The following is a 27,802-nucleotide window of genomic DNA, read 5'->3' as shown; positions in this document are numbered from 1 at the left end:
GAAGAAAGATGAATTTTTCAAATAAATTAATCCCATAAACGTTTTGCTTATTGGGTTTGTCAAATTTCAGGCAATGGTTTCTTATCTTGAAATAATTTTAAGACCCATTTTGTGCTTGGTTTAGTCTCGTTAGTTAGCTACAGTTAGTACATTTATCAGTTTCTCGTTATGCGAGGACTGTTAACAGGAAAATACATGATAAATAACCCATATGAAGTTCGAACCACCACGATGTTGGTTAAAATATCCCGCATGATAACCATCTAGCGGTTTATTGTACTTAGAACCAATAAATATCATCCCCTGAAGGACAAATCTATTCACCCAGGGATAACCTCTGTAAACATGGAGATCTCGGTTAAATAGACAAAAAAGATGGTAAAAATAAAGTACCTATTGCAGAAGCTATTTTTGGGTGGCGAGATCCTTTTACAACCTTGCTCCTTTAAGAAAGATGGAGACGAAGTCCAAATCATTTACAAATGTTTGCCGATACATATCCATAAGTGATAAACCAATATAAGATGGAAAAAAATGCATAAAGTAACCAAATTCAAACTACAACACACACCACGAAAGAGGCTTCCAAAGACGGAATAATTAATAAAGTGTATTATCGTTTGTCTCACGATGTAGTCACTTGAGATGTAGATGGCGACGTTTCGACTGCTTACTGCTAGTCTTCTTCAGGCGATAAGGTCGACTGATTGCACGGTATCATTTATATCACAAAGGTCAGCTGTGATTGGTGCATTTCGATCCTCCCATTGTTCCATTGTTCCGGCGAGTACCTGTTCCCTCAGTGGTCCGCTGTTGTACCGTTCTCCTGTTGATGTGTTCTTTTATCGTGGGCATCCATGCTTCAGGAATTTCAGTTCCACTATCCCGGTTGATGCTATTAGGGTGAAGTCTTATGTGAATAGCTTCCTTGACCCTACGTGTGTACCAGTGATATAACCGCCAAGCAAAGAACATGTGATATAACCCCAACAAAGATTTCACCCTAATAACATCAACAGGGATGGTGGAATTGAAATTCCTGAAGCATGGATGCCCACGATAAAAAAACACAACAACAGGAGAACGGTACAACAGCGGACCACTGAGGGAACAGCTACTCGCCGGAACAATGGAACAAATACACCAATCACAGTCGACCTTTGTGATATAAATGATACCGTGCAATCAGTCGACCTTATCGTCTGAAGAAGACTAGCAGTAAGCAGTCGAAACGTCGCCATCTACATCTCAAGTGACTACATCGTGAGACAAACGATAATATACTTTGATATTGCATCTACCACGATGAATAACAACAACCTTTTCCTCGACGGAATAATTATTTACGCATCTCTTTGTTTAATTTTTAGCTGACATATGCAAGAATTACAAAACTTTAAACGATAAAACAAGAAAATATAACTACGTAGCAAGAAACAAAAGATGTGACTACAACCTCAATGGCTGGTATCGCTTCAAAGGAGCCGCAGGAACAAAAATGGTGAGAAAATGTCCACGGCGGAGCAGATGTGATACAAACTTTCCGGCCTGGTTGAAGGAAGGTCATCCTACAGTGGCTCAGGGTACAGTCGCAAGAAAAGTCTGCATTAATAGGGAAGACGACTGTTGCTACAAATCCGTGTTCATTAAAGTAAAAAATTGTGGCTCCTACTATATCTACAAGTTGAATTCCCCACCCTTTTGTAATGTCCGTTATTGTGGGTACTGACTAATCCGACAATAGCACGTGAGATTTCATGGTGTTTCAGCTAGCTTCAGCTGAATAATAGTGGATACCTCCAGACATGATTACTTACAGTTCAACTTAACAAGGGCCTAGTTGTTCAAAGCACAACTAAGGTAGTCCAAAATTAGTGTTACTTAGTTTAATTTCAGTTTAATAATATTTTATCAATATTTAGTTTTCACTTTTATTTGTGAAAAAGTGGCGGAAAAAAACTTTGAACAGTTCCGTTTCTCATGGCGAGAGACTTTTCAAAGAAATCTGATTAGAAAGCGGAAGTTGCAATGTTTCTTGATTGCACGAAACAACCATAGCTTTGTTTTCTGTTGAGAACAGCTATTCCTATCGGTTTTGGCTGATTTGATTAAAAGTTATTAAACACTGTTTTCACCAATTTTGATTGAAATTGTCGATAAGACGTATGCAATAGGGATAACTCATTTTTCCCCAGTGTAGCTAAAGTTTTGTTTTCTATGTTTGTTTATTTGTTTGTTTTCGTTAGATTTGGTTTTATTAAAATGTATCCAGTTTAATTGCCAATCAGAAATGCCGAAAGTTCTTTAGTTAATTTTGTTGGCTATTATCCTCTTCAGTTAAACAACAATAACAAAATTAGAAATTTGCTGACATCCTAGACACGATAGAAGGGAAACAGCAAATGTAATCGGCAATTTTGTATAAAATAATAACTTCTCGTAAATTTAGCTGAGTAGCATAGCCTAGTCTCTATGGTATAAGCAGACAAAGGTGGCTTAACAAACCGGTTTAGAAAGAGAAGCTTAATAATTTGTTTTTGTTAATTTACAACTTTTCGTTTCTTTTTAAATTTGTCTTGATTTTTTAAATTTAAAATTAAATACTAAACCAGTAGTAGACTTCTTCAGAGTGTTTTACAAAAACGGACTAAGCACCTGTATTTAAGCCACACTAGCCGCTATTTCGAAGACACAAGCCAGTAAGGTTTGGTCGGATTTACGAAAGGGAACACGCGAAGCTATGAAATATTTACGAAAGGCGTGGCAAAGTTTTGGGGGCCACAGTTTTAGCCGTAGTACCTGTGAAGGCGATCCCGCAGGCGCCTGTATAGGGTGGGTAGAGAAGAGAGAATCAATTCCTTGCACGGCTGAAAATGTCAGCTGATATGGAATGAAGGTGGTGGAACTCTCTAGGTACAATATTATTAAATTACATTACGTACAATACAACGTTCACTGAAAGTGAAGTATGATCATCGCAGTAAATTTTCCAATTTAAGCAACTGGAAGAAGAAGCCTGAAAAAAAAATCAGGGCTTCAACGGGATTCGAACCCGTGACCTCCGCGATACCGGTGCGATGCTCTACCAACTGAGCTATGAAGCCACACATTGGGAGCGAGGTCAATTAATTGAGTTCATATCTTCCCGTGAGTGAAATGATGTGAAGTATATATGAAATAATTCATATTTGAACTGCGGTAGTAGATGAAAGTGAAGTATGATCATCGCAGTAAATTTTCCAATTTAAGCAACTGGAAAGAAGAAGCCTGAAAAAAAATCAGGGCTTCAACGGGATTCGAACCCGTGACCTCCGCGATACCGGTGCGATGCTCTACCAACTGAGCTATGAAGCCACACATTGGGAGCGAGGTCAATTAATTGAGTTCATATCTTCCCGTGAGTGAAATGATGTGAAGTATATATGAAATAATTCATATTTGAACTGCGGTAGTAGATGAAAGTGAAGTATGATCATCGCAGTAAATTTTCCAATTTAAGCAACTGGAAAGAAGAAGCCTGAAAAAAAAATCAGGGCTTCAACGGGATTCGAACCCGTGACTTCCGCGATACCGGTGCGATGCTCTACCAACTGAGCTATGAAGCCACACATTGGGAGCGAGGTCAATTAATTGAGTTCATATCTTCCCGTGAGTGAAATGATGTGAAGTATATATGAAATAATTCATATTTGAACTGCGGTAGTAGATGAAAGTGAAGTATGATCATCGCAGTAAATTTTCCAATTTAAGCAACTGGAAAGAAGAAGCCTGAAAAAAAAAAAACAATTAGGGCTTCAACGGGATTCGAACCCGTGACCTCCGTATATGAAGCCCTGATTTTATCATCTTATCATATCATCTTAGCGGAGTGCTAAATGAAATTACGTAAAATACAACGTTCAGTAATGACTTATCCAACAAAATATTATTAATATTTAACACATAGAGAAGCTTTTAACTAACTGTCGTAAAACCAGAACCAAGGTAGTCACCCTGACCATGCAATCAAAAAGGAAACAGACAATCCACTGAGCCAATATTGCACTCGCGGCAAGTACATGCCGACGGCATGAAACTCGAGAAAACATGACTGTACGTGCGAGCGAGTCTTAACTAGGGGCCGGTTTGAGAATGAAGCGCTAGGCTTTTAATCCTAGCAGTAAGCATAGCAAGGCGAATTCTAAGCAAATTAATCTGAATTAACTTAGGATTTTAGACAAAAAAAACCTCTGCGTTAGTAAAGGCATTCTTCCTGAATGCGTGATATAGTTACGACCTGTCGGTGTAAATACTGTTTTGTTGTTTAAATGTGCCAGCAGTCTGGATGGAACGTATGATGTTAACTCGAAAAGGATCGGGTAAGGTGTTTCTGTTGGGAAATCAAAACATGCCGCTTAATCATGGTTCGGTTTAAACGGATTGACTTGACGTCCCTGTTAAACATATAAGAAATACGGTGAAGAATAACTTCTCTTCATTTAAATTTTTCCAGTCTACCTATAGAGATGTGCATGGAAAACTTTGTGAGCTGCATGCTACTTGAGGGCGGATAAACACATGATTCGATTGATTAAATTAAAAGTACACACTGTAAACTCGATAGTTTAGAGAGTTGTTCCATACAGACATGAGTGCCGTATATCTGTTATTACTATAAATCTACTAGCGTTCTATCACGAATGCCGTTCTCTGATTGGCTACGCTACTCACTATCTATTCTGTGATAGATAGTGAGTAGCGTAGCAGTGTGCCCTTGTTAACAAAATGACGGCCGCTTCTTGGCGTTTTCGAAGTATCTGTGAAGAGGATTTAAATTAAGTTTTGAACGACTAGTAGATTTATACTAAAACAATTAGATTATTCGCTCTCGATTTCTATCACGCTATAGTTGACTCGGGCTGCGCCCTCGTCAACTGTCACGCGATAGAAATCTGGAGCCCACAATCTAATTGTTTAATATATGCTAATGCATTATGTGCAAATAATTTTTTACATATTATTTACATATGACGGCTTTCGACATTGCTAGTCCTAGCAACAGTCAGTGAGGTTTGACACAAAACTTGCGTGAGGAGCATGAGGAGCGTGAGGAGCGTGAGGAGCGTGAGGAGCGTGAGGAGCGTGAAGAGCGTGAGGAGCGTGAGGAGCGTGACGAGCGTCTGTGTAGGAGGCTACTACAGAAGCTATCGTGATTATTGCATTTTGAAACCATATAAGCTTAAGACCAACGGTATTCCTCTCTGCGCCTCGCCATCTTCTAACTTTGCGGAGTAGTCTTTTCCATATAACCCGGACACGAGGGAAGAATACGTTGGATATGATTATTCTGATGAAAATAAATAAATGAATAAATAAATAAATAAATAAATAAATAAATAAAAAGTAGTGTTTTACAGAAAACCAATATTCTCCACCAATATAGCCGCAAGAGAATGGGTTGGAATCTTTATTTCGTGTTAGGGGCCCTGTAGATACTACAAGACAACGCTGGAGTGCCACGAGATGCTTATTTTTTATATTTCACGTCAATTTTGACGGTGTTTCGTTGAAATGCAACCCCTGCCTGAATCAGAATCGGTGAGGAAAATTAATGGATGCCAAGTAATGTTTACTTCTTTGAAAAGCAGATGCGAACCAACGTGGGGAAATAACTCTCGCAAACGGCGGACAAAACACAAGAAGTCAATCTTGCTGGTCTTGCACCTCTGGTGCATCATTTTCACACAACAATTAAAACCAAGAGACCAAACAACAAAAAGAATAACAGGGAGAAAAATTTAACTTGACTCGATCTTGACTCGTGGTTCGAATTGACCTGTACTACATTTGATTGGATACCAAGAATCAGAAAGTTTCGTGTACTTCGATTCGAGGAAGATGTGGATAAAACTTATTTGTAAAACATGTAATTAATAAATAATTTCTTTTAATGCACTGAAGATAATGCGATTCGAGCAGCAACATTCACTAGAGGCTAACAAAACAACTAATGAAGCCAACTAACCAGGTGGTTTTGTGTTCAAATTACATGTATAAACAAAATACATTATTTATTGCCACGAAACGGAACACGCACGTTTATATTCGCTCAAAACAGATATCCCAACTAGGGAACATTTCTCTGACGAAAAATGTCCACTGAAAAACAGATTTTACTTCGTTTCTCCTCCATGACCATCAGTAAGGTTACAGAAAATAACAACTTTTTTTATTTTTTGGAAAATATTTATTCATTCCTCATGGCAACTTGGTCGATAGCGACCTAACAAAAGCCATTAGCATCGAAATAATACATTAATTTCGTTCAGAAAGTATGTAGTATGCCTAGTATAGAGCAAAGGAAAATGATTTAGATTGTGCTATCATAGGGAAAATAATAATACCAACGATGTTATTCTCTTCCCTTATCATTACAATTTTAATGGCAGCTGATGATTTTGTTTTCCTAACATAAGCATCAATTACTGCTTCTTATTCAAAGTAGCCTCCTTCGCAGACATTTTTTTGTCTCATCAGACGTTCCTTCCCAACGAACGTAGGTCTGCACTTTGCGACTTGAAAAATGATCCCGAGACACCAAAATACTAACAAGGTGGGCTTTAAACAGATGTGTGAAACTGTAAAAATAGTCCGTTTAATCTTCAGCGGGAAGCATACACAACAGTTGGGGTCATATTGATCGCCCCGAGGGAGCCTGTTTGGCTTTTAAATTGGCTTTTTATTACGCAATGATCTCGGCCGATTAGTTAATTCTTTAGTGATCTCCCCGCGATCTCCTGCTGTCCTTTACGGATAATTAGAATATCGCGCCCTAAAGTCTTGAAAAATCTACATTGAAAGTGATTCTTCTCAATCTCGCATAAACAGACGTTCCGGAAAAATATTCATATTCCTTGTAAACAACTTCGAGCGGCGCATTATTCGTCGTAATTTATAAGTAGTAAGCTGCGGAACTTGGCGACCCTGATCCATGTTTCCGATGGATCTTTTTCAATGTTCTACCATGTTTTTGGCTTTGACGATATCGTTCAGCGCTATACCAACTTCAAAAGGTAACGTTCCATTTGTATACTTTCTTTCACAAAAATGCTTATTCTTTAGACGATTCAGAACTTAGTGAAAACCTTTGAGAGACTCGGTAATCATGTCTTTGCGGATGAAATCAACACAGGTTCACCTAACGTCATTGATGCACGCGCTCAAAGTATCAGCCGGGGAGTTCACAATGGCGTCGCCTTTGCCAACTTCAAGGCCCACAAGTTCTCGTACTTAAACATCACAAGTCTTGGTACTGATTACGTCCTCAATGAAAAAGAATGTGGCTTTGCATGTGTTAACATACCGTCATGTTTCTCCTTCAACGTGGCTGCACGTTACGACATCAACGGAAGAATCTTATGTGAACTACTTCCATCTGACAAGTACAACAACTCGGGCAAGTTCATCAGCAGCCAACTTTTCCATCACTTCAGTATTGGGGTAAGTACTTAATGACAAACTCTTTGAAATGCATTTTGATAAGTTCGTTTTAGCAAACTACTTTCTTCAAGAGCTAGAGAGAAAACGGATCAAACGTTTTCTTCAACAATGTACAATTTCAATATAGATGTCACCAATGTAAACTGAATCAGACATGTGAATTAAGAGGCCTAATTTTGTTCAGTTGACAGTTACAAGTAAACTCAAGAGTAAGCTCAGCTCTTGAACTAAGTAAGCTCGACCTTGAAACTCGCGCAACAGAACCTAATAAGCTGTTTAACTCATTGCCTCATTCATGTTTATATTTTATGCCGCAAAAAACATCCACAAAGCGGAAGATCTCGTCTGGTCAAATTTTCCGGCACAAACTGCGACTCATTTTTTCATACAAAAATTGCCTGTTAAAATTGCTTTCAACCGACAATTACAAGTAAACACAAGCACAAACTTTAAGACTCAGATTGAGTAGGTTAGAACTTGAAGCTCCCATAAAGCGGTGGCGAATGGCAACTGCGGGACTTTGGGAGAAGGCGAAAATAGCGCGCCCGAGACATTTGCTACTTTCTAAAGTGCGAAATTAAACCGGACTTCAAAGTGTATTGAAAAAACTGAACTGGAAGTACAGTAAAATTCGACGAACATTTTGCGAGACACATGGTTTTTGAAGGGCCATTCACCACCCTTTGATTTGGAAATTCAAGGTTTGGCGTGGAAGTTTGCTTCAAAATCTCCAGAAAATTACGTGCTCGTGCACATTTTGTCCTGCAAAAATTGGCAGTTAAAGGCGGGGAAAACGGTATAGTTGACTTTGAGAACCCTAATTTCGTTCAACCGACAATTAGAAGTGAACACACTCAATCACAATTTCAAGACTAAAATCGAACTGGGTTAGACCTTGGAGCTCGTTCAACAAAAACCTCAAAGCCGCTTATCTTCCTCTCTCATTTATTTTTTCATCAAACAAGAAAACTCGGCACAGAAAGATCTCGTCGCTTCAAACTTTGCGTAAAAAATTACACGGTCAATATTTTCTACAAAAATTTTCTGTAAAAAAATACATAGAAGAAATAACAGGGCGGCGCGCAGAGATACAAGTTTATTTTTGAGTAATAAAAACAAGATTTTACGAACGAGCGCAGCCTGTAAAAAGAAATAAAAGATAAATATAACGGTATAGATGACTTGAGAGGCCTAACTTCGCTCAACCGACAATTACGAGCGAACACAAGCACAAAGCTGAAACTAAAGACGAACTGAGAAGGTTCGACCTTGAAGCTCGCACAACAAAACATAACAAGCAGGTCTCATTTATTTTTCATGAAGCAAAACACATCCACACAGGAAGATCTCTCCGACAAAAATTAAGCACTCACTTTCCCCTAAAAAACATACATACATACATACTTTATTTGCAACTCCCCAAAGGGGCTTTTCAGTTACAAAAGGAATAAAAATGATAAAAATACGTCAATTAAAATGAATAAACAAAATGGGAAAGGAGTCTAAAATTAATTACAGTATTAAAGATTTAAAAATTTACAAAGTTTAGAATTGAATATTAAGAATTTACATTATTAACATTTAAAATATGTTTGATCAAGTGTCCCTTAAAAGCTTTCACAGAAGGTAAACTTTTCAAATCATTACTCAGCTCATTCCAGATTTTTGCTCCGCGATATGCAAATGATCTTTGTCCGGTAGCCAGTCGGCAACGTGGAATGTTTAAGTCATTACTCTGTCTGGTGTTTCTTGTAGCGATTTGAGATCGGAAAATGAATTTATCAATCAAGTAGTCTGGAACAAGATTATGAATACATTTGAAAGTCATCACAGCGTCATTTATGTGGAGTCTATCGCTGACCTGCGGCAAATTCAAGGATTTGATGCCTTGTGAGATATGGTCGTACTTTCGGAGTCCCAATACAATACGTGCAGCAAAATTTTGCACCAACTGTAATTTCTCGATGTTAGACTTGCTTGTGTTCGACCAGACAGTAGAACAGTAGAACAGCTTACTGAAGATAAAAGAATCCATAAGTAGAAGCAATGTCTTCTTATCCAATAAATGCTTTATCCTGTTTATTTCCTGTTAAACGAGCCTCAGGTAAAAAGACAACATGTAGAAGATATAACAGGACGGCGGTGAAAAATGAATATATCGAGGACGTGTTTTGCAAATTAGCGCCGCCTGTTACAGAAACGGGTGAAAATTAAATATAACGGAATACTTGACTTAAGCGGACTAATTTCGTTCAGTACGAGTAAACACAACCAAAAACTATGATCGGAATTGAACTAGGTGGGTTCGAACTTGAAGCTCGCACAACTAAACCTAACAAGCAGGTTAACTCACTGTCTCATACATAAACGAAGTAAAAAGGATCTCGTCACTTCAAAATTTCCGGCCAAAACTGTGCACCCGTATTTTCTTTCAAACGAAATTGCCTGTTAATTAAACGGGGTGAAAAATGAATATACAGAGGATGTGACAGGGCGGCTCAGGATATAAATAAAAAGATGTTTTTTTGAGTAGTAAAAACAATATTTTACAAAAGAGCGCAGCCTAATGAAAGCAGTAAAATATAAATATGACAGAAGAGCGGGCGAGCCTAGTTTTGCTCAAACGACAATTAACACAAACACAACCTAGAGACTCGACTGAGTAGGTAAAACCTGGAAGCTCGCAAAACAAAACCTAACACGCAGTCTAACTCCATGTCCTATTTATTATTCATGGAGCAAAAGAGAAAAAAAAAAACTCGACACAGGAATTAGATCTCGTCACTTGAAATTTGCGGCCAAAATTGTACAAAAAATTGCGGGTTAAATGTGGTAAAAATAAATATATAGAGGATATGGCAGGGCGGCCATATCTTCCTTGTCGTGGTGGAGGAGCTTGCGTGCCTCAATGACCCTGAGAGCTATACCGACGGGGGGTCTTCCTCCAGCATGTCTAACCTTGGCGGGCAGGTCAAAGGGTAGAGGCCAGGCGTAATGGTAGTCACTGGCCCTCCAGTTTGGGGGTTGGGCGTGCGGCTAATCACTGCATCCCATAAAGATACTTGATTACGCAAACCGAAAAGACGATTGACGAACTGGAACCCTGTCAACGAGAGAATCATGAGCGCACGCTGCAGCTCACGCTATGCAAAACTCATTGTTATCCAAGTGTACGCGCCCACCAGTGACGCAGATGACGAATCTAGGGGAGAATTTTATGAACAACTGCAGCGGGAGGTTGAAACAACACCCAGCCATGATGTACTAATTGTGATGGGGACCTGAATGCCAAAATCGGAGAGGGCAATGAAGGATGGGAGAAGGTGATGGGACGACATGGACTTGGAGGAATGAACGAGAACGGAGAGAGGCTAGCGACGTTCTATGGCAACAACGACTTGGTGATTGGAGGCTCTCTATCCAAGCATAGAGACATTCATAAGATTACGTGGACCTCCCCGAATGCAAGAGATGGGAATCAAATCGACCATATCACTATCAATGGTAGACACAGAGGTTCGCTGATGGACACCCGAGCAATGAGAGGGGCTGATGCCAACTCGGACCATCACATGGTGATAGAAAAGGTTATCCTGAAACTATGCACCACAAAGAGGAAGAGGAAGGAGAGGATCATCTTTGACATCAAGAAGCTTCGAGATTCCTGTGTCAAATAGGTATTTCGGCTGCAAGTGAGCAAGCGATGCCAGGTGTTGGGGACGAATGACGCAGCTGATATCGAAGAGATGTGGGGACGATTCAAGGAGGTCTACAACGAGAGTGCCAAGAAGGTGCTGGGAGAGAAGAAGAGAGTGAAGAAAGACTGGATCAGGGGGAAGACCTACAGGAAGATTGAAAAGAGACGAGGGTTAAAGGAGAAGATGGGATGTACACGGTCTGCCCGCATGAAGGAAAGAACCGCTGCTGCATATGCTGTGAAGGACAAGGAAGTGAAAGCCAGCGCTCGGGCAGACAAGCGGAGATGGTTGAACGACTTAGAAGAAGACGCTGAGACAGCAGCCAGAAACAACTGCAGTGGTGACCTGTACCAGATCTCTAGAAAGATAGCTGGACAAGGAAGGAAAATGACTACCATCAAAGATAAAGAGGGCAGGCATCTTGTAAATGAAGACGAAGTCTTTCAAAGGTGGAGGGAGCACTTTAAGGAAGTTTTGAATGTACAACGACCTGACATACCCCTACCAGTAATAGATCAAGCACCTGAGGTTATCACAAGCATCGACACTGGTGACATCTCAATTGCTGAAGTTAGGAAAGCGATCCACCGTCTGAAGAATGGCAAGAGTTCAGGGATAGATGGCATCAGTGCCGAGTTGCTCAAGTGCTCCGAGAAGGATGCTGTGAAACAACTCCACTTACTTTAACACAATCTGGAAAGACCAATGTGTACCACAGGACTGGAAGAAGTCGCTCATAGTGAAAGTGCCGAGGAAGGGTGACCTCACTCAGTGTGATAACTATCGCGGTATATCCCTACTCTCCGTACCAAGCAAAATCCTATGCAGGGTCCTTATTGACAGAGTGAAGAGTGGCGTGGACGAGATGATTAGGCAGGAGCAGGCAGGATTTCGATCTTGAAGGGGAACCTCTGAGCAAATCTTTGCTCTTCGGAATATCCTTGAGCAGTGCCAGGAATGGCAACCACCAGTGTACATTAACTTCGTTGACTTTTCGAAGGCTTTCGATTGCATTATCCGAGAGAGACTTTGGGACATTATGGGGCAGTATGGCATCCCTGACATCTTTATCAGGACTATTAAGGAACTACATCATCCGAGCTCAAGCTGCGTCACAGAAGGCGGAAGGTATTCTAGCTGGTTCGAAGTGAAGAGTGGCGTGCGGCGAGGGTGTGTGTTGTCTGGCTTCAACTTGGTGTTGATCATGGACTGGGTCATGCGGCACACAAATGATAAGAGACGCGGCTTGAGATGGAAATTCATATCAGTTCTAGAAGACCTGGACTATGCTGACGATGTTGCTCTGATCTCAAGCAGATTTGCTGATCTCCAGGAGAAGACCGATAGGCTAGCAGCCACTGGCAGCATTGTTGGGCTTAAGATCAACCCGCGCAAAACAAAGACGCTTAGGATGAACCACAGATGTACGGACTACATCAGGATAGAAGGAGAGGAGATGGAAGATGTAAAATCCTCCGTGTACTTAGGTTCAGTACTTGACAAACTTGGCGGCGCAGAAGCAGACATCTAGAGACAACTAGCACTAGCGAGAACTGCATTCACCAGACTCCAGAACATCTGGAGGTCAGGCAGATTCAGCCAGAAGACCAAGTTGCGCATCCTGAGCTCGAACATGCTGTCCGTGCTGTTGTATGGAGCCGAAATGTGAAGGGTGACAGCAACTGATCTCATCAAACTGGATGTGTTTCACTGCACATGCTTGAGGAGGGTGTTGAGGAGATTCTGGCCCAACTATCTGAGCAACGAAGAGCTGTACGAAGCCATAGGTAGTACGCCGAGGTCAGGCCTTATACGGGTGAGAAGATGCCGATGGTTAAGACATGTATTGAGGAAAAGTCCTGACAACATTTTGAGGACTGTATTGCGTGGGCACCTGAAGGTAAGAGGAGACGAGGTCGACCGAGAAAGACGCGGAAAAGAACCGTGGAGATGGAAAAGAACAAGCTCGGATGGCATACATGGGGAGCTGCTGTTGCATCGGCCTCAGACCGGGGTGGATGGCGTGATCTTCTGGCCGGCTTCAAGAGTCCTCATAGGCGCCATGAGGATGAGTGAGTGTGAGTGATGGCAGTGCGAGTGATAAAAAAATATATATATTTTCGACTTGTAAAATATTGTTTTTAACCCGAGAAAATAAAATCTATATTCTTCAGGCCACCATGTAATTTTCTTTTTGAACACGATTTACCTCATGTTATTTCTCCAAAATGTCAGCACGTCGGCTAATATTGCATTTACGCTGCTCTGTATCATACAGCCCGCAGAAAATAGCTTTCGTCACTGTCACTGAAAATAGTTCGCTGTCTTTTAAACTCTTTTTGTTCAAACTCTTAGCTTTTCAGAACCGAGCAGTTGTGAAAACATTCACTTGTCCTTCTTGGCACTAGTAAAAATAGATTAAGGTCCTGTACTTGTGTTGGGCTGAACTGTCGATGTTGCCGTAATTTCATCCATTCTTATTTTCGGTGAAGACGGAATCATTACACAACCAGAAGGTTTCTGTCCCTTGTATCCGGATAAATCGGCCGAGATGTGCTGTTGAAAAAGAGCCGAATAGTTATTTAGCGAATTAATTTATATTTTTGTGTCCAGTTATCAGCACAATTTCAGTAGGTGAAATATTATACAATCACAAAGATTCTGGAAGAGATGCTTTCTTGCGTTATGGTTAACCAATTTCTGGTCCGACTGAGGTTGGGAGGCCGCTATCATGTTTTTCATCATCGATCGAAGTGAATTCCCAGCGAGAAAGCTTTCAACTTTTTCTCTCTGCCATTGAGCTTCTGTGTTGATTAGCGATATATACAAGAAGTAGAATGGTCATTCATCACCTGATGGTCTCTACGGGGTTTGTCTTAGCTTAGTTTAGCTTAGCCTACCTTCAGTTACTAAATTTCAGGTTATTTCTTAGTCTCCATGTATGAGTGGACCGTGCCAGAACGGTGGAACTTGCGTTTCAATTTATGAGAAAAACAGCTTTGTGTGCCTTTGTGCAAAAGGATACACAGGACGTATTTGCCAAACAGGTAAGACGACGATAAAACTTAAAAGATGATAGAGTTACTTGATATGACATGTTATAATATGCTCTTCATAAAGAAGAAGTCGCCCAGCGGAATCTAAATAAAGTTACTTTTTCTTACCTTACCTCACTGCTATAAAAAACATTGGTTTGTTTCACTACCTCACACTGCGTACGTTGTATATACTAAGACAGATATTTTTTTTTAATTTTATGTCATAGCGACATCGAAATATTGTGTTAAACGTTTCTCGGTAACTCAGTTTTATTGTATTTTTAAAAAATATATTTCAAATTTTATTTTTAAATTTGAAGTTTAAACTTATACCCTAGTCTTAAAAGTATACGAAAGTGGAAAATCCCTCTATAAATGACAAGGCCAAGACCAATAACATTTATGTATGCCTTGAGGCAACACGATCGCATTGTTCAAGAGCTCGTGTAAAGATTGGGGTCTGGTCTGCTCTCTCTCTCTTTCTTCCCCGTGCATTTTACGCCGAGAAATCAAGAAATCGTCTCTCCATGGAACAGTATTTCAAGGAGCAGATCCCTTGCAATCTTCTGACTGAATTATGATATTGATGGACATCTGATAAAGATGTTTCCTATTTCTGTATATATATATATATATATATATATATATATATATATATATATATAATATATACCTACTTTCTGGCGCGTTGTGATCCGTTTGATCCATAATGTAGTGAATAAGAATGGCTGTCCTGTCTGTCTTGTCTTAAACAGATATCGATGACTGTGCAAGGCATCCCTGTAAGAACAACGGGACCTGCACAGACCGAGTGAACGGATTCAACTGCAGCTGCGCATCAGGCTTTAATGGAACACAGTGTGAAACAGGTATAACCGTAACCGAAAACATCACCAGCCTTAATATTTCGTGGAAATAATTTACTGGAAAAGGGCAAGCAACGCGAGCAATTCGTTTTTGACTATTATGGTCTCGTAGAAACCAGTTGCTGGGAAACATTAATCTGTTCTTCTTTCCAGCATGTATTTCCTTGTGAAAGTTTGCCTGTGAGCGGACACATGACCCAGATTTACTCATGCTAAACACACTTGGGGGTGTAGTTCCAGGGTCATAACTTCATAACATAACTTCACCTCCAGTATGGGAGAGAGGGGAGGGGGGTTGGGGGGGAGGAGAAGGAGGACAGAGAGGCTATTGACCGGATTAACGTGGCTCCAGGACCTAATTTACACCTTCCGTGGGGGAGAAGAAATGAAGTGAGAAGTTTTTTGAAAGTTAAGACAGAATTTACTCTGACAAGTAAACGAATTCCACTGCTACTGCGTACAGCGCTGCAACGCAACGTGAAACTAGATAACACCAGGTTAAATGTTGTGTAAGTAATAGGGTTGAAATGTCGACAATCGATCGACATAGAGCAGAATTGCATGGTTAATTACATTGACAATTTCCTGTTAGCTAGCCACACGATTACTCTAACAAAACGTATCTGTTAAAGGCGTTTCTATATTCCTTGCAAACGTTTTAGAATTTGTAGTGTATTCAGGTGCCATTTCTAGTGGTTTCGTTTGTTACAAGGTTCTATTGAAGTTTGTTTGATTTCCTTTTTGTTATTTTCACTTTATAAGTAGCTTATTTCAACCACAAGTTTTTCCACCACAATTCCTTTTTATGCTCGTAATGGGACACTAGACCCTCTATTGAGATACTAACACTTACATCCCTTTGTTTTTAGACATCGACGAGTGCGCTGCACAGGTCGACCCATGTGATGCTGTTGCCAACTCTGAGTGCAAGAATACGGATGGATCGTACAATTGCCAGTGCAAAGATGGATTTGTAAGGAACGGACGTAATTGTGAAGGTGCAACATAGTTTTTATGAATAGTAGTTTTTCTTCCTTTTCTCAGTTGGTGAGCGGAAGGAATCCAATAAAATTCCGCAATCCCATTGGTTCCGGCAGAGGAGGGAATTTTCCCACCCAGCTGCGGGCGGAATCGCCGTGTTGATCTATTTTCGTAAACAAATTAGCCCTAATCGTCAATCTTTTGCCTTTTTTACACTTCCATCGACGATTCATCAACGCAAGTTTATCTCTGTTCACTTTTAACTGATAAGTAAAGTCATTGTAAGTAAATTCAATTGATTGTTTTGAAGTTGTGCAAGTTTGGCTAGTTCTGTGTAGTTTGGCGGCGCTATAAGGGCGCCTACTCCAGTGTTTCTCTCGCCGTACAATTTTAAGTAAAAAATGAGTCAATTCCAGTTGAGTTAACTTCTCTGATCGTTGCTGTGTTTAAGAGAATTTCTGTGGAATAATCTTAACGAATTTTCTCGCTTTCTGAAAGTCAGTTTACGGTAGAAAAGTCTGATTTCAAGTGATTCGCAACGACTGACAGAAATTGTTTTTGTAGTACAACTCCAAACTTTGCACGAAATTTCACACCGGAAAAAAAAAATTGGACAACGTAACTGGTGAACTAAATGCAACTAACATAAAGTTGTTCGAAATAAATCTGTTCTTTTAGTAATACCTCTTTCATGTCTAGTATCTGAATTACTCGCTCGTTACGAAGATTTGTTGCGCGAACTCGTTAGTAGACAGCACGTAAGTATCGAAGAAAGGTCTTTTTTTCTGCTTTCTTCCTCTTGCTTCTCGTACCTGTTCACAGGCTTGACAAGACGTTTTACATTTTCCTTCGACCAGTTCAGCAAAATATTATGGGCAATTTAAAAAAAAAAGACAAACGAACCACAACAACTAAAAAACAGAGGGACATGTTTGTCGTCCCGTAAATCATAGACCGTAGATACCATCCAGTTTTTCTGCTTTTTATTGCCATTTTTATGTGTTAAGTAGTTTAGTTCCACCACAAGTCCTTTTTCTGCTCGTATTGGCACACTCGACCTTCTATTGAGATACTAATACTTACATCCCTTTGTTTTTAGACATCGACGAGTGCGCTGCGCAGGTCAACCCTTGTGTTGCTGTTGCTAACTCTGTGTGTAAGAATAAGGTTGGATCGTACAACTGCCAGTGCAAAGATGGATTTGTAAGGAAAGGTCCCAATTGTAAAGGTGCAACACAGGTTTTATGATCAGTAGTTTTTCTTCTTTTTCTCACTTGGTGAGCGGGGGGAATTCAACAAACTCCTGCAATCTGATTGGTTCCGGCAGAGGGCGGAATTTCCCAATCCGGTTGGTCACAGCGGGCGGAATCGTCGTGTTGATCTATTTTCGTAAACAAATTAGTCCTAATCGTCAATCCTTTGCGTTTTTTACACTTCCATCGACGATTCATCAACGCAAGTATATCTCTATTCACTTTTAAATGATAAGTAGAGTCATTATGAGTAAATTCAATGGAGTGTTTTGAAGGTGTGCGAGTTTGGTTAGTTCTTTGTAGTTTGGCGGCGCTATAAGGGCGCTTACTCCAGTGTTTCTCTCGCCGTACAATTTTAAGTAAAAAATGAGTCAATTCCAGTTGAGTTAACTTCTCTGATCGTTGCGGTATTTAAGAGAATTTCTGTGGAATACACTTAACGAATTTTCTCGCTTTCTGAAATTCAGTTTACGGTAGAAAAGTCTGATTTCAAGTGATTCGCAACGACTGACAGAAATTGTTTTTGTAGTACAACTTCAAACTTTGCATGCACTAAATTTAACACCGGAAAAAAAATGCGAGAGTTTAACTGTTGAACTAAATGCAACTAACATAAAGTAGTTCGAAATAAATCTGTTCTTTTAGTAATACCACTTTTTTGTCTACTATCTGAATTACTTGCTCGTTTCGAAGATTTGTTACGCAAACTCGTTAGTAGACAGCGGGTAAGCCGATTGAATGACAAAGTTGGGTAAGCAAACCGTGATTTGAAATTAAAATCAATTTAATTACCGCAGGAAAAATCAAGACCTCGGGCACAGTTTTAAGTTCCCAATACGGAACTCCTGAGCGGGAAATTTGCATTTGAAATTTTGTCGTAAACACTCTCTAGCTGCGATAGGTATAATAAAACGGCCGTAAGCTGTAGTGAGCTATACTTTCTTCGCTGTTGTGCTCTGAAACGAACTGGAAGATTCGAGTCGAAAAACAAGGTTATGTGTTTATTTTAAAAAGTGATGTTGTGATGTCTCTTTCCTGACACCAATCTATGTAAAAACAATTATTTTGAGACGGAAAAAGTTGGAATTTTTGAAAAAATTAACCTCATAAACATTTTGCTCATTGGATTCGTTAAACTCGAGGCAAAGTAATGGTTTCTCAAACTGAAATAATTTTCAGACCTATTTTCTGTTTGGTTCACGCTCGACTGACACTACTCCAGTATATTTTCCATGTCAGTTTCGAAAAAGAAATGTCTTTTTTTTCTTCCTCCCTCCTGCTTCTCGTACCTGTTCTCAGGCTCGACAAGACTTTTTACATTTTCTCTCGCCCAGTTAAGCAAAATATTATCGGCAATAAAAAACAACAACAACAACAAAACAAAAAAACAGGGGGAAAATGTTTGTCCTCCCGTAAATCATAGATCGTAGATACCATCCAGTTTTTCTGCTTTTACTGCCATTTTCACGTGTTAAGTAGTTTAGTTCCACCACAAGTCCTTTTTCTGCTCGTATTGGCACACTCGACCTTTTATTGAGATACTAATACTTACATCCCTTTGTTTTTAGACATCAACGAGTGCGCTGCACAGGTCAACCCTTGTGTTGCTGTTGCTAACTCTGTGTGCAGGAATAAGGTTGGATCGTACAACTGCCAGTGCAAAAGTGGATTTGTAAGGAAAGGTCCTAATTGTAAAGGTGCAGCATAGTTTTTATGATTAGCAGTTTTTCTTTCTTTTCTCAGTTGTTGAGCAGACGGAATTCGACAAGTCCTGCAATCTGATTGATTCCGCAGCAGGCGGAATTTTCCCACCCAGCTGCTCACGGCGGGCGGAATCGTCGTGTTGATCTATTTTCGTAAACAAATTAGCCCTAATCGTCAATCTTTTGCCTTTTTTACACTTCCATTGACGATTAATCAACGCAAGTTTATCTCTATTCACTTTTAAATGACAAGGAAAGTCACTGTAATTAAATTCAGTTGAGTGTTTTGAAGTTGTGCGAGTTTGGTTGGTCCTTTGTAGTTCGGCGCCATAGGGGCGCATACTCCACTGTTTCTCTTGCCATACAATTTTAAGTAAAAAATGAGTCAATTTCAGTTGAGTTTACCTCTCTCATCGTTGCTGTATTTAAAAGAATTTCTGTGGGATACACTTAATGAATTTTCTCGCTTTCTGCTATTCAATTTACGGTAGAAAAGTTTGATTTCAAGTGATTCGGAACGACTAACAGAAATTGTTTTTGTAGTACAACTTCAAACTTTGCACGAAATTTCACACCGGAAAAAAAAAAAAAAAAAGGAGAACTTAACTGGTGAACCAAATGTAGCTAACATAAAGTAGTTCGAAATAAATCTGTTCTTTTAGTAATACCTCTTTTTCGTTTACTATCTGAATTACTCGCTCGTTGCGAAGATTTGTTACGCAAACTCGTTAGTAGACGTCACGTAAGCCGATTGGATGACAAAGTTGCGTGAACAAACCGTGATTTCAAACTAAAACCAATTTTAACACCTCAAGCACAGTTTTTCCCAATACGGATCTCCTGAGCAGCAAATTTGTATTTGAGATTGTGTCGTAGACACTCTCTAGCTGCGATAGATATAATAAGACGGCCGTAAGCTGTAGTGAGCTATACTTTGCTCGCTGTTGTTCCCTGAAACGAACTGGAAGATTCGAGTTGAAAAGCAAAGTTATGTGTTTATTCTAAAAGGTGATGTTTCTTTCCTGACACCAATCTATGTAAAAACAATTATTTTGAGACTGAAAAATGTTGAATTTTTGAAAAAATTAATCTCATAAACATTTTGCTTATTGGATTTGTTAAACTCGAGGCAGAGCAATGGTTTCTCAAATTGAAATAATATTGAAACTCGTTTTGTGTTTGGTTCACGCTCGATTGAGACTGCTCCAGCATTTTTCCTCGTCAGTATCGAAAAAGAAACGTCTTTTTTTTGTCTTTCTTCCTTCCGCTTCTCGAACCTGTTCACAGGCTCGACAAGACGTTTTACATTTTTCCTTCCCCAGTTACGCAAAATATTATCTAAATTCTAAAACCCATCGGTATTTAAAAAAAAAATAACACACACACAGGGGGAAAATGTTTCTCCTCCCGTGAATCATAGATCGTAGATACCATCCAGTTTTTCTCCTTTCATTGCCATTGTCACGTGTTAAGTATTTTATTTTTACACTACAAGTCCTTTTCCTGCTCGTAATGGCACACTCGACCTTTTATTGAGATACTAACACTCACATCCCTTTGTTTTTAGATATCAACGAGTGCGCTGCGAAGGTCAACCCTTGTGTTGCTGTTGCTAACTCTGTGTGCAAGAATGAGGTTGGATCGTACAACTGCGAGTGCAAAGATGGATTTGTAAAGAACGGTCGTAATTGTGAAGGTGCAACATAGTTTTTATGATTAGTAGTTTTACTTCCGTTTCTCAGTTGGTGAGCGGACGAAATCTAACAAATCCTGCCATTTGATTGGTTCCGGCAGTGGACTGAATTTTCCGATCCGGCTGCTCACGGCGGGCGGAATCGTGGTTTTTTGCGTGAACGAATTAGCGATAATCATCAATCTTTTGCCTTTTTTACTCTTCTATCGACGATAAATCAACGCAAGTTTATCTCTACTAACTTTTAAATGGCAAGGAAAGTCACTGTAACTAAATTCAATTGAATGTCTTAAAGTTGTGCGGATTTGTTTGGTTGTTTTTAGTTTGGCGCTATAAGGGCGGGTAATCCAGTGTTATTCTCGCCGTACAATTTTAAGTAAAAAATGAGTGAATTCAGTAGAGTTTACTTCTCTGATCGTTGCTGTATTTAAGAGAATTTCTGTGGAATACACTTAAAAAAATTTCCCCGCTTTTTGTCTTTCAATTTACGGTAGAAAAGTTTGATTTCAAGTGATTCGCCACGACTGACAGAAATTGTTTTTGTAGTACAACTTCAAACTTTGCATGCGCTAAATTTAACAACGGAAAAAAAAAATTGCGAGAGCTTAACTGTTGAACTAAATGCAACTAACATAAAGTAGTTCGAAACAAATCTGTTTTTTCATAATATATCTTTTTTGCCTAATATGTGAATTACTCGCTTGTTGTGAAAATTTGTTTTCGAGAACTTGTTAGTAGACGGCACGTAAGCCGATTGAATGACAAAGTGGCAAACCGTGATTTGAAACTAAAACCAATTTACCGCAGAAAAACTCAAAACCTTGGGCACAGTTTTTCCCGATACCGATCACTTGGCCGGCAAATTTGCACTTGAGATTATGTCGGAGTGCGATAGATATAATAGGGAGCTTAAGAAACCACGACGGCGACGCCGAGGACAACGTCGGTTAAAAAAATGATTTTATATTTTACCTCCGAATCTCGCGGTACCCTAAAGTCATTTACTTTTTCTATCGCTGTCAAAGCTATCACGAAACTGAATTTAAGACACATCGGTAAATTCGAAATAAAAATTTAAAAAATTGGCCGTCGTGGTTCACGTTCTCCAGACAACGCAGAATTTGGTCATTTCACGTTGTTTTCTTGGAGAGAACGGCAGAGAAATGTACCAAGAATTATAACGCACACGCACAGCCATTGCTCCGCTCATTAAGGTAATTCCCCTGAAATAAAACTGTCGATAGATTTTTGTTCAAACTTTGTCCACTGAATATTTATCATATGAGAACTTTAATTATAAAATAAAAAGGGAGTGTCCATGCTCGTTAAGGAGCAGTGAGGCGTTGAAAACGTCCCATTTTAGCATTATTTAGTGCTGACTGCAAGAACGCATTCCAATTTATTGTAAAATCTTCGTGAACCTAGACTCACGAAAACACGCCTCAAACTACAGTCAATACTTAGGTCGGACACAAATAAACTTTTTAAGTTTGATTATGACAGACAGCTGAATCCTTGTTAAAATATTGGAACCAAATTGCTGGCCACGGCTATCAAACTGCAAATAGAAAAGACTACAGTGCAGTTGCTATTTTCCTTATTTAGCAGTTTTCAACAATAGGAATCAGATCAGTCTTTTCTGACGTAAAGCTAATGATTAGTTGATTAAAACGACTGAAAAAAAAAATTGGGGTGCCCGAGCTCGTTAGTGTGCTATAGCCATTTTTCAACTGACAGAACTCAATATCTAAGCAAATCCGCCATGTTTTCAATGTGCGCGTGCGCGAGCGCGCGCTAGTGACGTCATAAATTATGCGCAGTATGGATGCGCAATGAAAATGTAAGGAATCACCTTAAACCTTTTGTTTAGCGACGTTGTCGTTGCCGTTGCCGTTGCCGTCGTGGTTTTCTTAAGCTCCTAGTAAGACGGCCCTAAGCTGTAGTGAGCCACACTGTTGTGCCCTGGTTTCTGACCGGTCGGCCTGGCATAATTGGGAAGCATCCCATAGAAGGTATGTTAACAGGAGGAGAGAATTTGGCTCCTCAGCTAAGGATTAGTTCGACTTCATATTTTGGCCCGGAAAAAACGAAACTGTTTGAATGGCTATCAGTCCGCTTTGCATAAGCTAATAGAAGTATGTTTACCATTTCTTGTTCTCTGGATCGTCTGTCATAGCCTCAGTTTCCTCCAACTATGCTTTTGAACGAGCAGCAGACATCCATATTGAAAAAGACGTTACGGAAAGCAATATTGACAGTGTTTACAAGTCGTCTCGTATAATTAGTAAGATGCCAATTTAAAGCGAATTTCTATATTTGAAATAAATTGACAATTCGGAACGAATTAAAACGAGGAACACGGACAATTCCTGAAAATTCCTGAAAATTCCGGGACATCAGTCAATCAGTCATTGAATGATTACTCTAAGGGTTTCTTGAGCTTGTGATACGACAAAATGCTTTTATTACCGAAAACCATTTTAGACTACTAATAGGGAAAGATAAATGTGAATATGACAGCGCGCTACCTAGGCTGTGTACGAGTAGCTTTATAAGGGCGTTGCCTCTGGAGAAGAAGTAATATAAAAATAAATATCTGTTGAAGGTTGTTTTTGCTAAAACTCTCGGCTTCGCCAATCGTGGAAATAAAAGTGAATATTTTTCTGAGCGAAATCAAAACCTAAACTCTCACTTCCGACACAGTAACGGACCCATTAGTTCATCGTCGATAGAGGGTGCAAAGAGTTTATGAATGACACGTGACGAAGGCTAAAATTAGTGTGACATGTGAAAAACAACTAAAAGACACATGTGATTCGTGAATTTATGAAAAAGGTTTGGTTAAAAGCAGCTAAAAGTATGGGTGATGGGTGAATTTTGTCAAAATTCGTGCGTAAAACGCGAATACAAAACCCTCCCCGTCCACCCCTTCCCCCTACCTCCCCTCCAAAGTTTTTTTCCCGCAATTGTCGATTTCAGTTGACCACGTTTTGAATTAATTTTCATTCTTCCGCCAAACGAGGAAACAGGTGTCCTAATAACGACATTTTTGCCTGCATTTTTGCCTGCCTCTGATTCGCTGTAGGGTTGAATACTAAGATTTAAGCAAATGTTTATTACGTGAAGTAATAGCAGCCTCATATTTTCAACCAGATGGGAACAGAGAAACCTCAAATCAGACCAAATTAGAAAACGCGAAACTGGTACGCTTTGTAAACATAAGTCATGATCAGGAGGCGGCGCTACGCGTGAGAAGTGCAGCATTGCGGTTTATCACTATATCCTGACTAATTATCACTTAAAATATATCAAGAAATATCTTCTATGGTTCTTGTTAGCGATGTTGCTAATATCACGATTTATCACCGGTTTTATAAGGGATTCCACCCTTATGGGATCACTACCTTATCGTGGTAGGGTGGTTTGCGTGTCCCAATAACCCGGAGAGCTGTGCCGGCTGTAGTCTTGTACTCCTGGTAGGGCCACCCATGCCGGACAGGTCGAAGGGTAGGGGCCTGACAAAAAGTGATCCCCTGGCCCTCCAGATTGGGGGTTTGGCACGGGGCCAACAACCCTGTCCTGTAAAAAAAAAACGTTATGTTACGGAAACAGCAGCAGAGGATACAACCACAACTGTGTGCCGTGGCCTTTCAGAGTCAACTCAAATGACACGGATGAATGGCAGTGGTGAAATCCGCAAGGAAGCCACTGACAGGATTATGAAAGTCCTAGGCACCAAGACTAAGACCAGAATAGGTTTTTGGAATGTACGAACCCTGTATCAAACGGGAAAACTGGCTCAAGTTACAGCTGAAATGAGGCGCTATTGCTTGCATATTCCAGGAGTCAGTGAGAGCAAGTGAACAGGTTCTGGAAGAGTGAAAACATCAACTGGAGAAACTGTGCTGTATGCTGGCAGGGATGACAACTAACACCACGAGGGAGTTGCCATCATAGTCAAGAAAGGATTGGAAAAGTACCTCTTAGAGTGGAAACCAATCAACAGCAGACTTATGACAGCTAGAATGCAGGGGAAGCATGTTAACCTGTCCCTTGTCCAATGTTAAGCACCAACGAACGACAGTGATGACACCACGAAAGACAGCTTCTATGCACAACTGCAAGCTGAACTGGAGAAACTACCGCGTCATGACATGCTGGTTATAATGGGTGACCTTAATGCAAAGGTAGGAAGTGATAATTCGAGCTATGACAGAGCAATGGGAAAGGAAGGCTGTGGTACTATGAATGAAAATGGTGAACGTCTTGCAGAACTGTGTGCAGCATACAACCTGGTCATTGGCGGAACAATCTTCCCTCACCGTGATATTCACAAGCTTACATGGTGCTCTCCTAACGGTAGAGATCGGAACCAGATTGATCACTTGATGATTAATGGCACATGGCGACGCTCACTTCTGGATGTTAAGGTGAGAAGAGGAGCTGATGTTGGCAGTGACCATCATCTTGTCACGGCGTATGTTAAGCTGAAGCTAAGGAGCACTGGTCGAAAGCCATCTTGCAACCAGCGCTTCGACACAGACAACTTGAAAGAGCCATCAGTGAAGAATGCTTTCATCACTCAACTCAGAAATCGATTTCAATCCTTGGCGGTTCTGTTTGATGAGTCCGAACCTGATGAAGTCAACAATATATGGAAGCAAGTGTCATTCACTTTCACAGAGAGCAGCAAGGCGTGTCTAGGTTTTAAGAAGGCACTAAAGAAGAAGAAGAAGTAGATAAAGCCAGCAGCCTTAAGAGCCATCAAGGGCAGACGAAATCTGAAGAAGAAACTACTTGACACCAAATCAGAAAGGTTGCTAGAACGCTATAAGCTCTAGTACAGAGAGGCTGACCGAAGTGTTAAGAGAATGGCAAGAGCCGACAAACGCGCATATATTGATGAACTTGCTAGACAGGCAGAGAATGCAGCTAACAGAGGAGAGCAGGGAAAGGCTTACAAAATCACAAAACTGGTATGTGGCAAGTATGGGGGCAGAAAGGTAGCCCCTGTTAAGGATTTACAGGGTAGACTGCTTACCACCGGAAGAGAGCAGGAGGCTCGTTGGGCAGAGCACTTTAAGGATGTCCTCAACAGACCCCCACCCACAGTTGAAGCTGACATTCAAGAGGCTGAGACCGACCTGGATGTGAACACAGATCCTCCAAACAAGCAGGAAATCATTGCAGCCATAAAAACCTTAAAAAACAACAAAGCTCCTGGCCAAGACAACCTGAATGCGGAGCTTTTCAAGGCTGACCCTGAACTTTCAGTAAGATTCTACAGCCCCTGTTTACTGCAATGTGGGAGCAGGAGAGAGTGCCAGATGACTGGACCAAAGGTACCATCGTAAAGATCCACAAAAAAGGTCCACTAAGCGACTGCAATAACTGGCGCGGCGTCACCCTCCTATCCACCCCAAGTAAAATCCTGGCAAAGATTATCATCCAACGAATCTCCAGTGCAGTAGATCAGCAGCTCAGGCAAGAAGAGGCTGGATTCCGCAAGGGTAGGGGTTGTGCAGATCAGCTATTCACACTGCGTAACATCATTGAGCAATGTACCGAATGGCAGAGGCAGCTGTACATAAACTTTGTAGATTTCCAAAAGGTTTTCGACAGTATACACAGAAACAGCTTCTGGCACATACTTCGAGCCTATGGTGTTCCCCAGAAGACTGTCCAACTTATACAGAGCTTCTATGAAGCCTTCACTTGTAGCGCAGAGAACAGTGATATCATTTTTGAGGTAAAGACGGGCGTCAGACAGGTTTGCGTGATGTCTGCACTGCTATTCAACTTAGCCATTGATTGGGTGATGCGCCGTACTACGGAAGACCATCCCAGGGGCATCAGGTGGACCCTCTTCTCCACCTTAGAGGATCTAGATTTTGCGGATGATTTAGCTCTGCTTTCTCACACCCACAGCCACATGCAAGAGAAGACCAGCCTTTTAAGTAAATATGCACACCAGGTGGGACTAAACATCAGCCTTACCAAAACAGAGGTCACGACCCTTAACATCTCCAACCCTCAGCCCATCAAGGTAAATGGAAAAGACCTCCCGATGACCGATCAGTTTAAATACTTGGGCGGCATCGTCAGGCAAGATGGTGGTGCAGGCTTAGACATCCAGAGCTGGCTAAACAAAGCCAGAAACACCTACAGGATGCTGAACAATGTGTGGCGGTCGTCACAGTACAGTACACATACCAAGCTCAAGATCTATCAGAGCCATCTTCTGTCTACCCTTTTGTATGGGTCAGAATATTGGCGAATGTTAGAAAGTGATCTGGGAAAGCTGTCAACCTTTCACACCAAAAGTCTGCGAAAAATACTTGGCATCTTCTGGCCTCAGACCATTTCCAACAAGGATCTGCTTTCGCGGTGCAAACAGGAGGTCATGGGCACTATTAATATGCAACGACGCTTGAGGTGGATTGGCCGTGTAATTCGAAAGGATAATGAATCCATCACAAAGACAACACTATTCTGGACTCCCAAAGGCAGGCGCAAGCGTGGAAGGCCTAAGAATACATGGCGTCGTACTGTAGAGACAGAATTGAGGGGCTTAAAACAGAGCTGGAACAAGATCCAACAGCTGGCCAAAGACAGACAGAAGTGGAAGAACTTTGTTGCTGCCCTACGTGCCAGTGGGCACAATGGGCAGTGAGTGAGTGATAAGGGATTGATTTTTTGATATTCCACATTATGTTTTCATCATATAAGCATGTTATCATGATATTACCAGAATATTTAACTAAGTAAGAATTTCTTCTTCCCCCTGTGATAGAGTGATAAATCATGATATTATTAGAATATATTATTAAGAATGGCCTCTTTTCCTGGTGGTAAAGTGATAACGCATGATGCAGTACAATGCTGTCCCTTTACAACAAACAAAAGCTAATCGCAAGCAAACAGCAGTGAAATTAACTGATTTGATATTATCATGATATATGAAATAATCACTGTTAGCGTCTGTTCTTCTTTGTCACACGATAAAATCACTGGACGGAGATTTGAGGATGAGAGTGATACATGATATGATAGCTTACTATTCTGAACTATACTTTTCCATGCTATTCCCA

The 27,802-nt window shown here is 40.5% G+C and overlaps 4 protein-coding genes and 1 pseudogene across 4 annotated transcripts; all 5 read left to right on the top strand.

The window, feature by feature from the left end:
* The first annotated feature begins 375 nt into the window (after positions 1 to 375).
* On the top strand, positions 376 to 15,851 carry LOC145494163 (uncharacterized). The gene is made up of 5 exons (XM_081473625.1): positions 376 to 484; positions 1,371 to 1,651; positions 7,102 to 7,479; positions 14,110 to 14,224; positions 14,971 to 15,851. Exons 1-5 carry the CDS (start codon positions 376 to 378, stop codon positions 15,132 to 15,134), a joined length of 1,047 nt encoding a protein of 348 aa, XP_081329751.1. The 3' UTR covers positions 15,135 to 15,851.
* Positions 9,948 to 11,156, top strand: LOC145495394 (protein CFDP2-like; annotated as a pseudogene).
* LOC145495386 (uncharacterized) lies at positions 11,226 to 11,881 on the top strand. Its single transcript, XM_081475005.1, has one exon. It carries the CDS (start codon positions 11,226 to 11,228, stop codon positions 11,862 to 11,864), a length of 639 nt encoding a protein of 212 aa, XP_081331131.1. The 3' UTR covers positions 11,865 to 11,881.
* Positions 15,852 to 23,869: 8,018 nt separating the features above from the next.
* LOC145495390 (protein CFDP2-like) lies at positions 23,870 to 25,461 on the top strand. The gene has a single exon (XM_081475008.1). The coding sequence runs from the start codon at positions 24,866 to 24,868 to the stop codon at positions 25,448 to 25,450; it is 585 nt and encodes a 194-aa protein (XP_081331134.1). The 5' UTR covers positions 23,870 to 24,865; the 3' UTR covers positions 25,451 to 25,461.
* Positions 25,462 to 25,582: 121 nt separating this feature from the next.
* On the top strand, positions 25,583 to 26,065 carry LOC145495398 (uncharacterized). Its single transcript, XM_081475013.1, has one exon. The coding sequence runs from the start codon at positions 25,583 to 25,585 to the stop codon at positions 26,063 to 26,065; it is 483 nt and encodes a 160-aa protein (XP_081331139.1).
* Positions 26,066 to 27,802: the final 1,737 nt, after the last annotated feature.

Source organism: Orbicella franksi, chromosome 8, assembly GCF_964199315.1.
Source record: "Orbicella franksi chromosome 8, jaOrbFran1.1, whole genome shotgun sequence".
NCBI classification, from domain to species: domain Eukaryota; kingdom Metazoa; phylum Cnidaria; class Anthozoa; order Scleractinia; family Merulinidae; genus Orbicella; species Orbicella franksi.
Note: the sequence above shows the minus strand (reverse complement) of the source record. Positions and strands in the feature narration are given on the sequence as shown.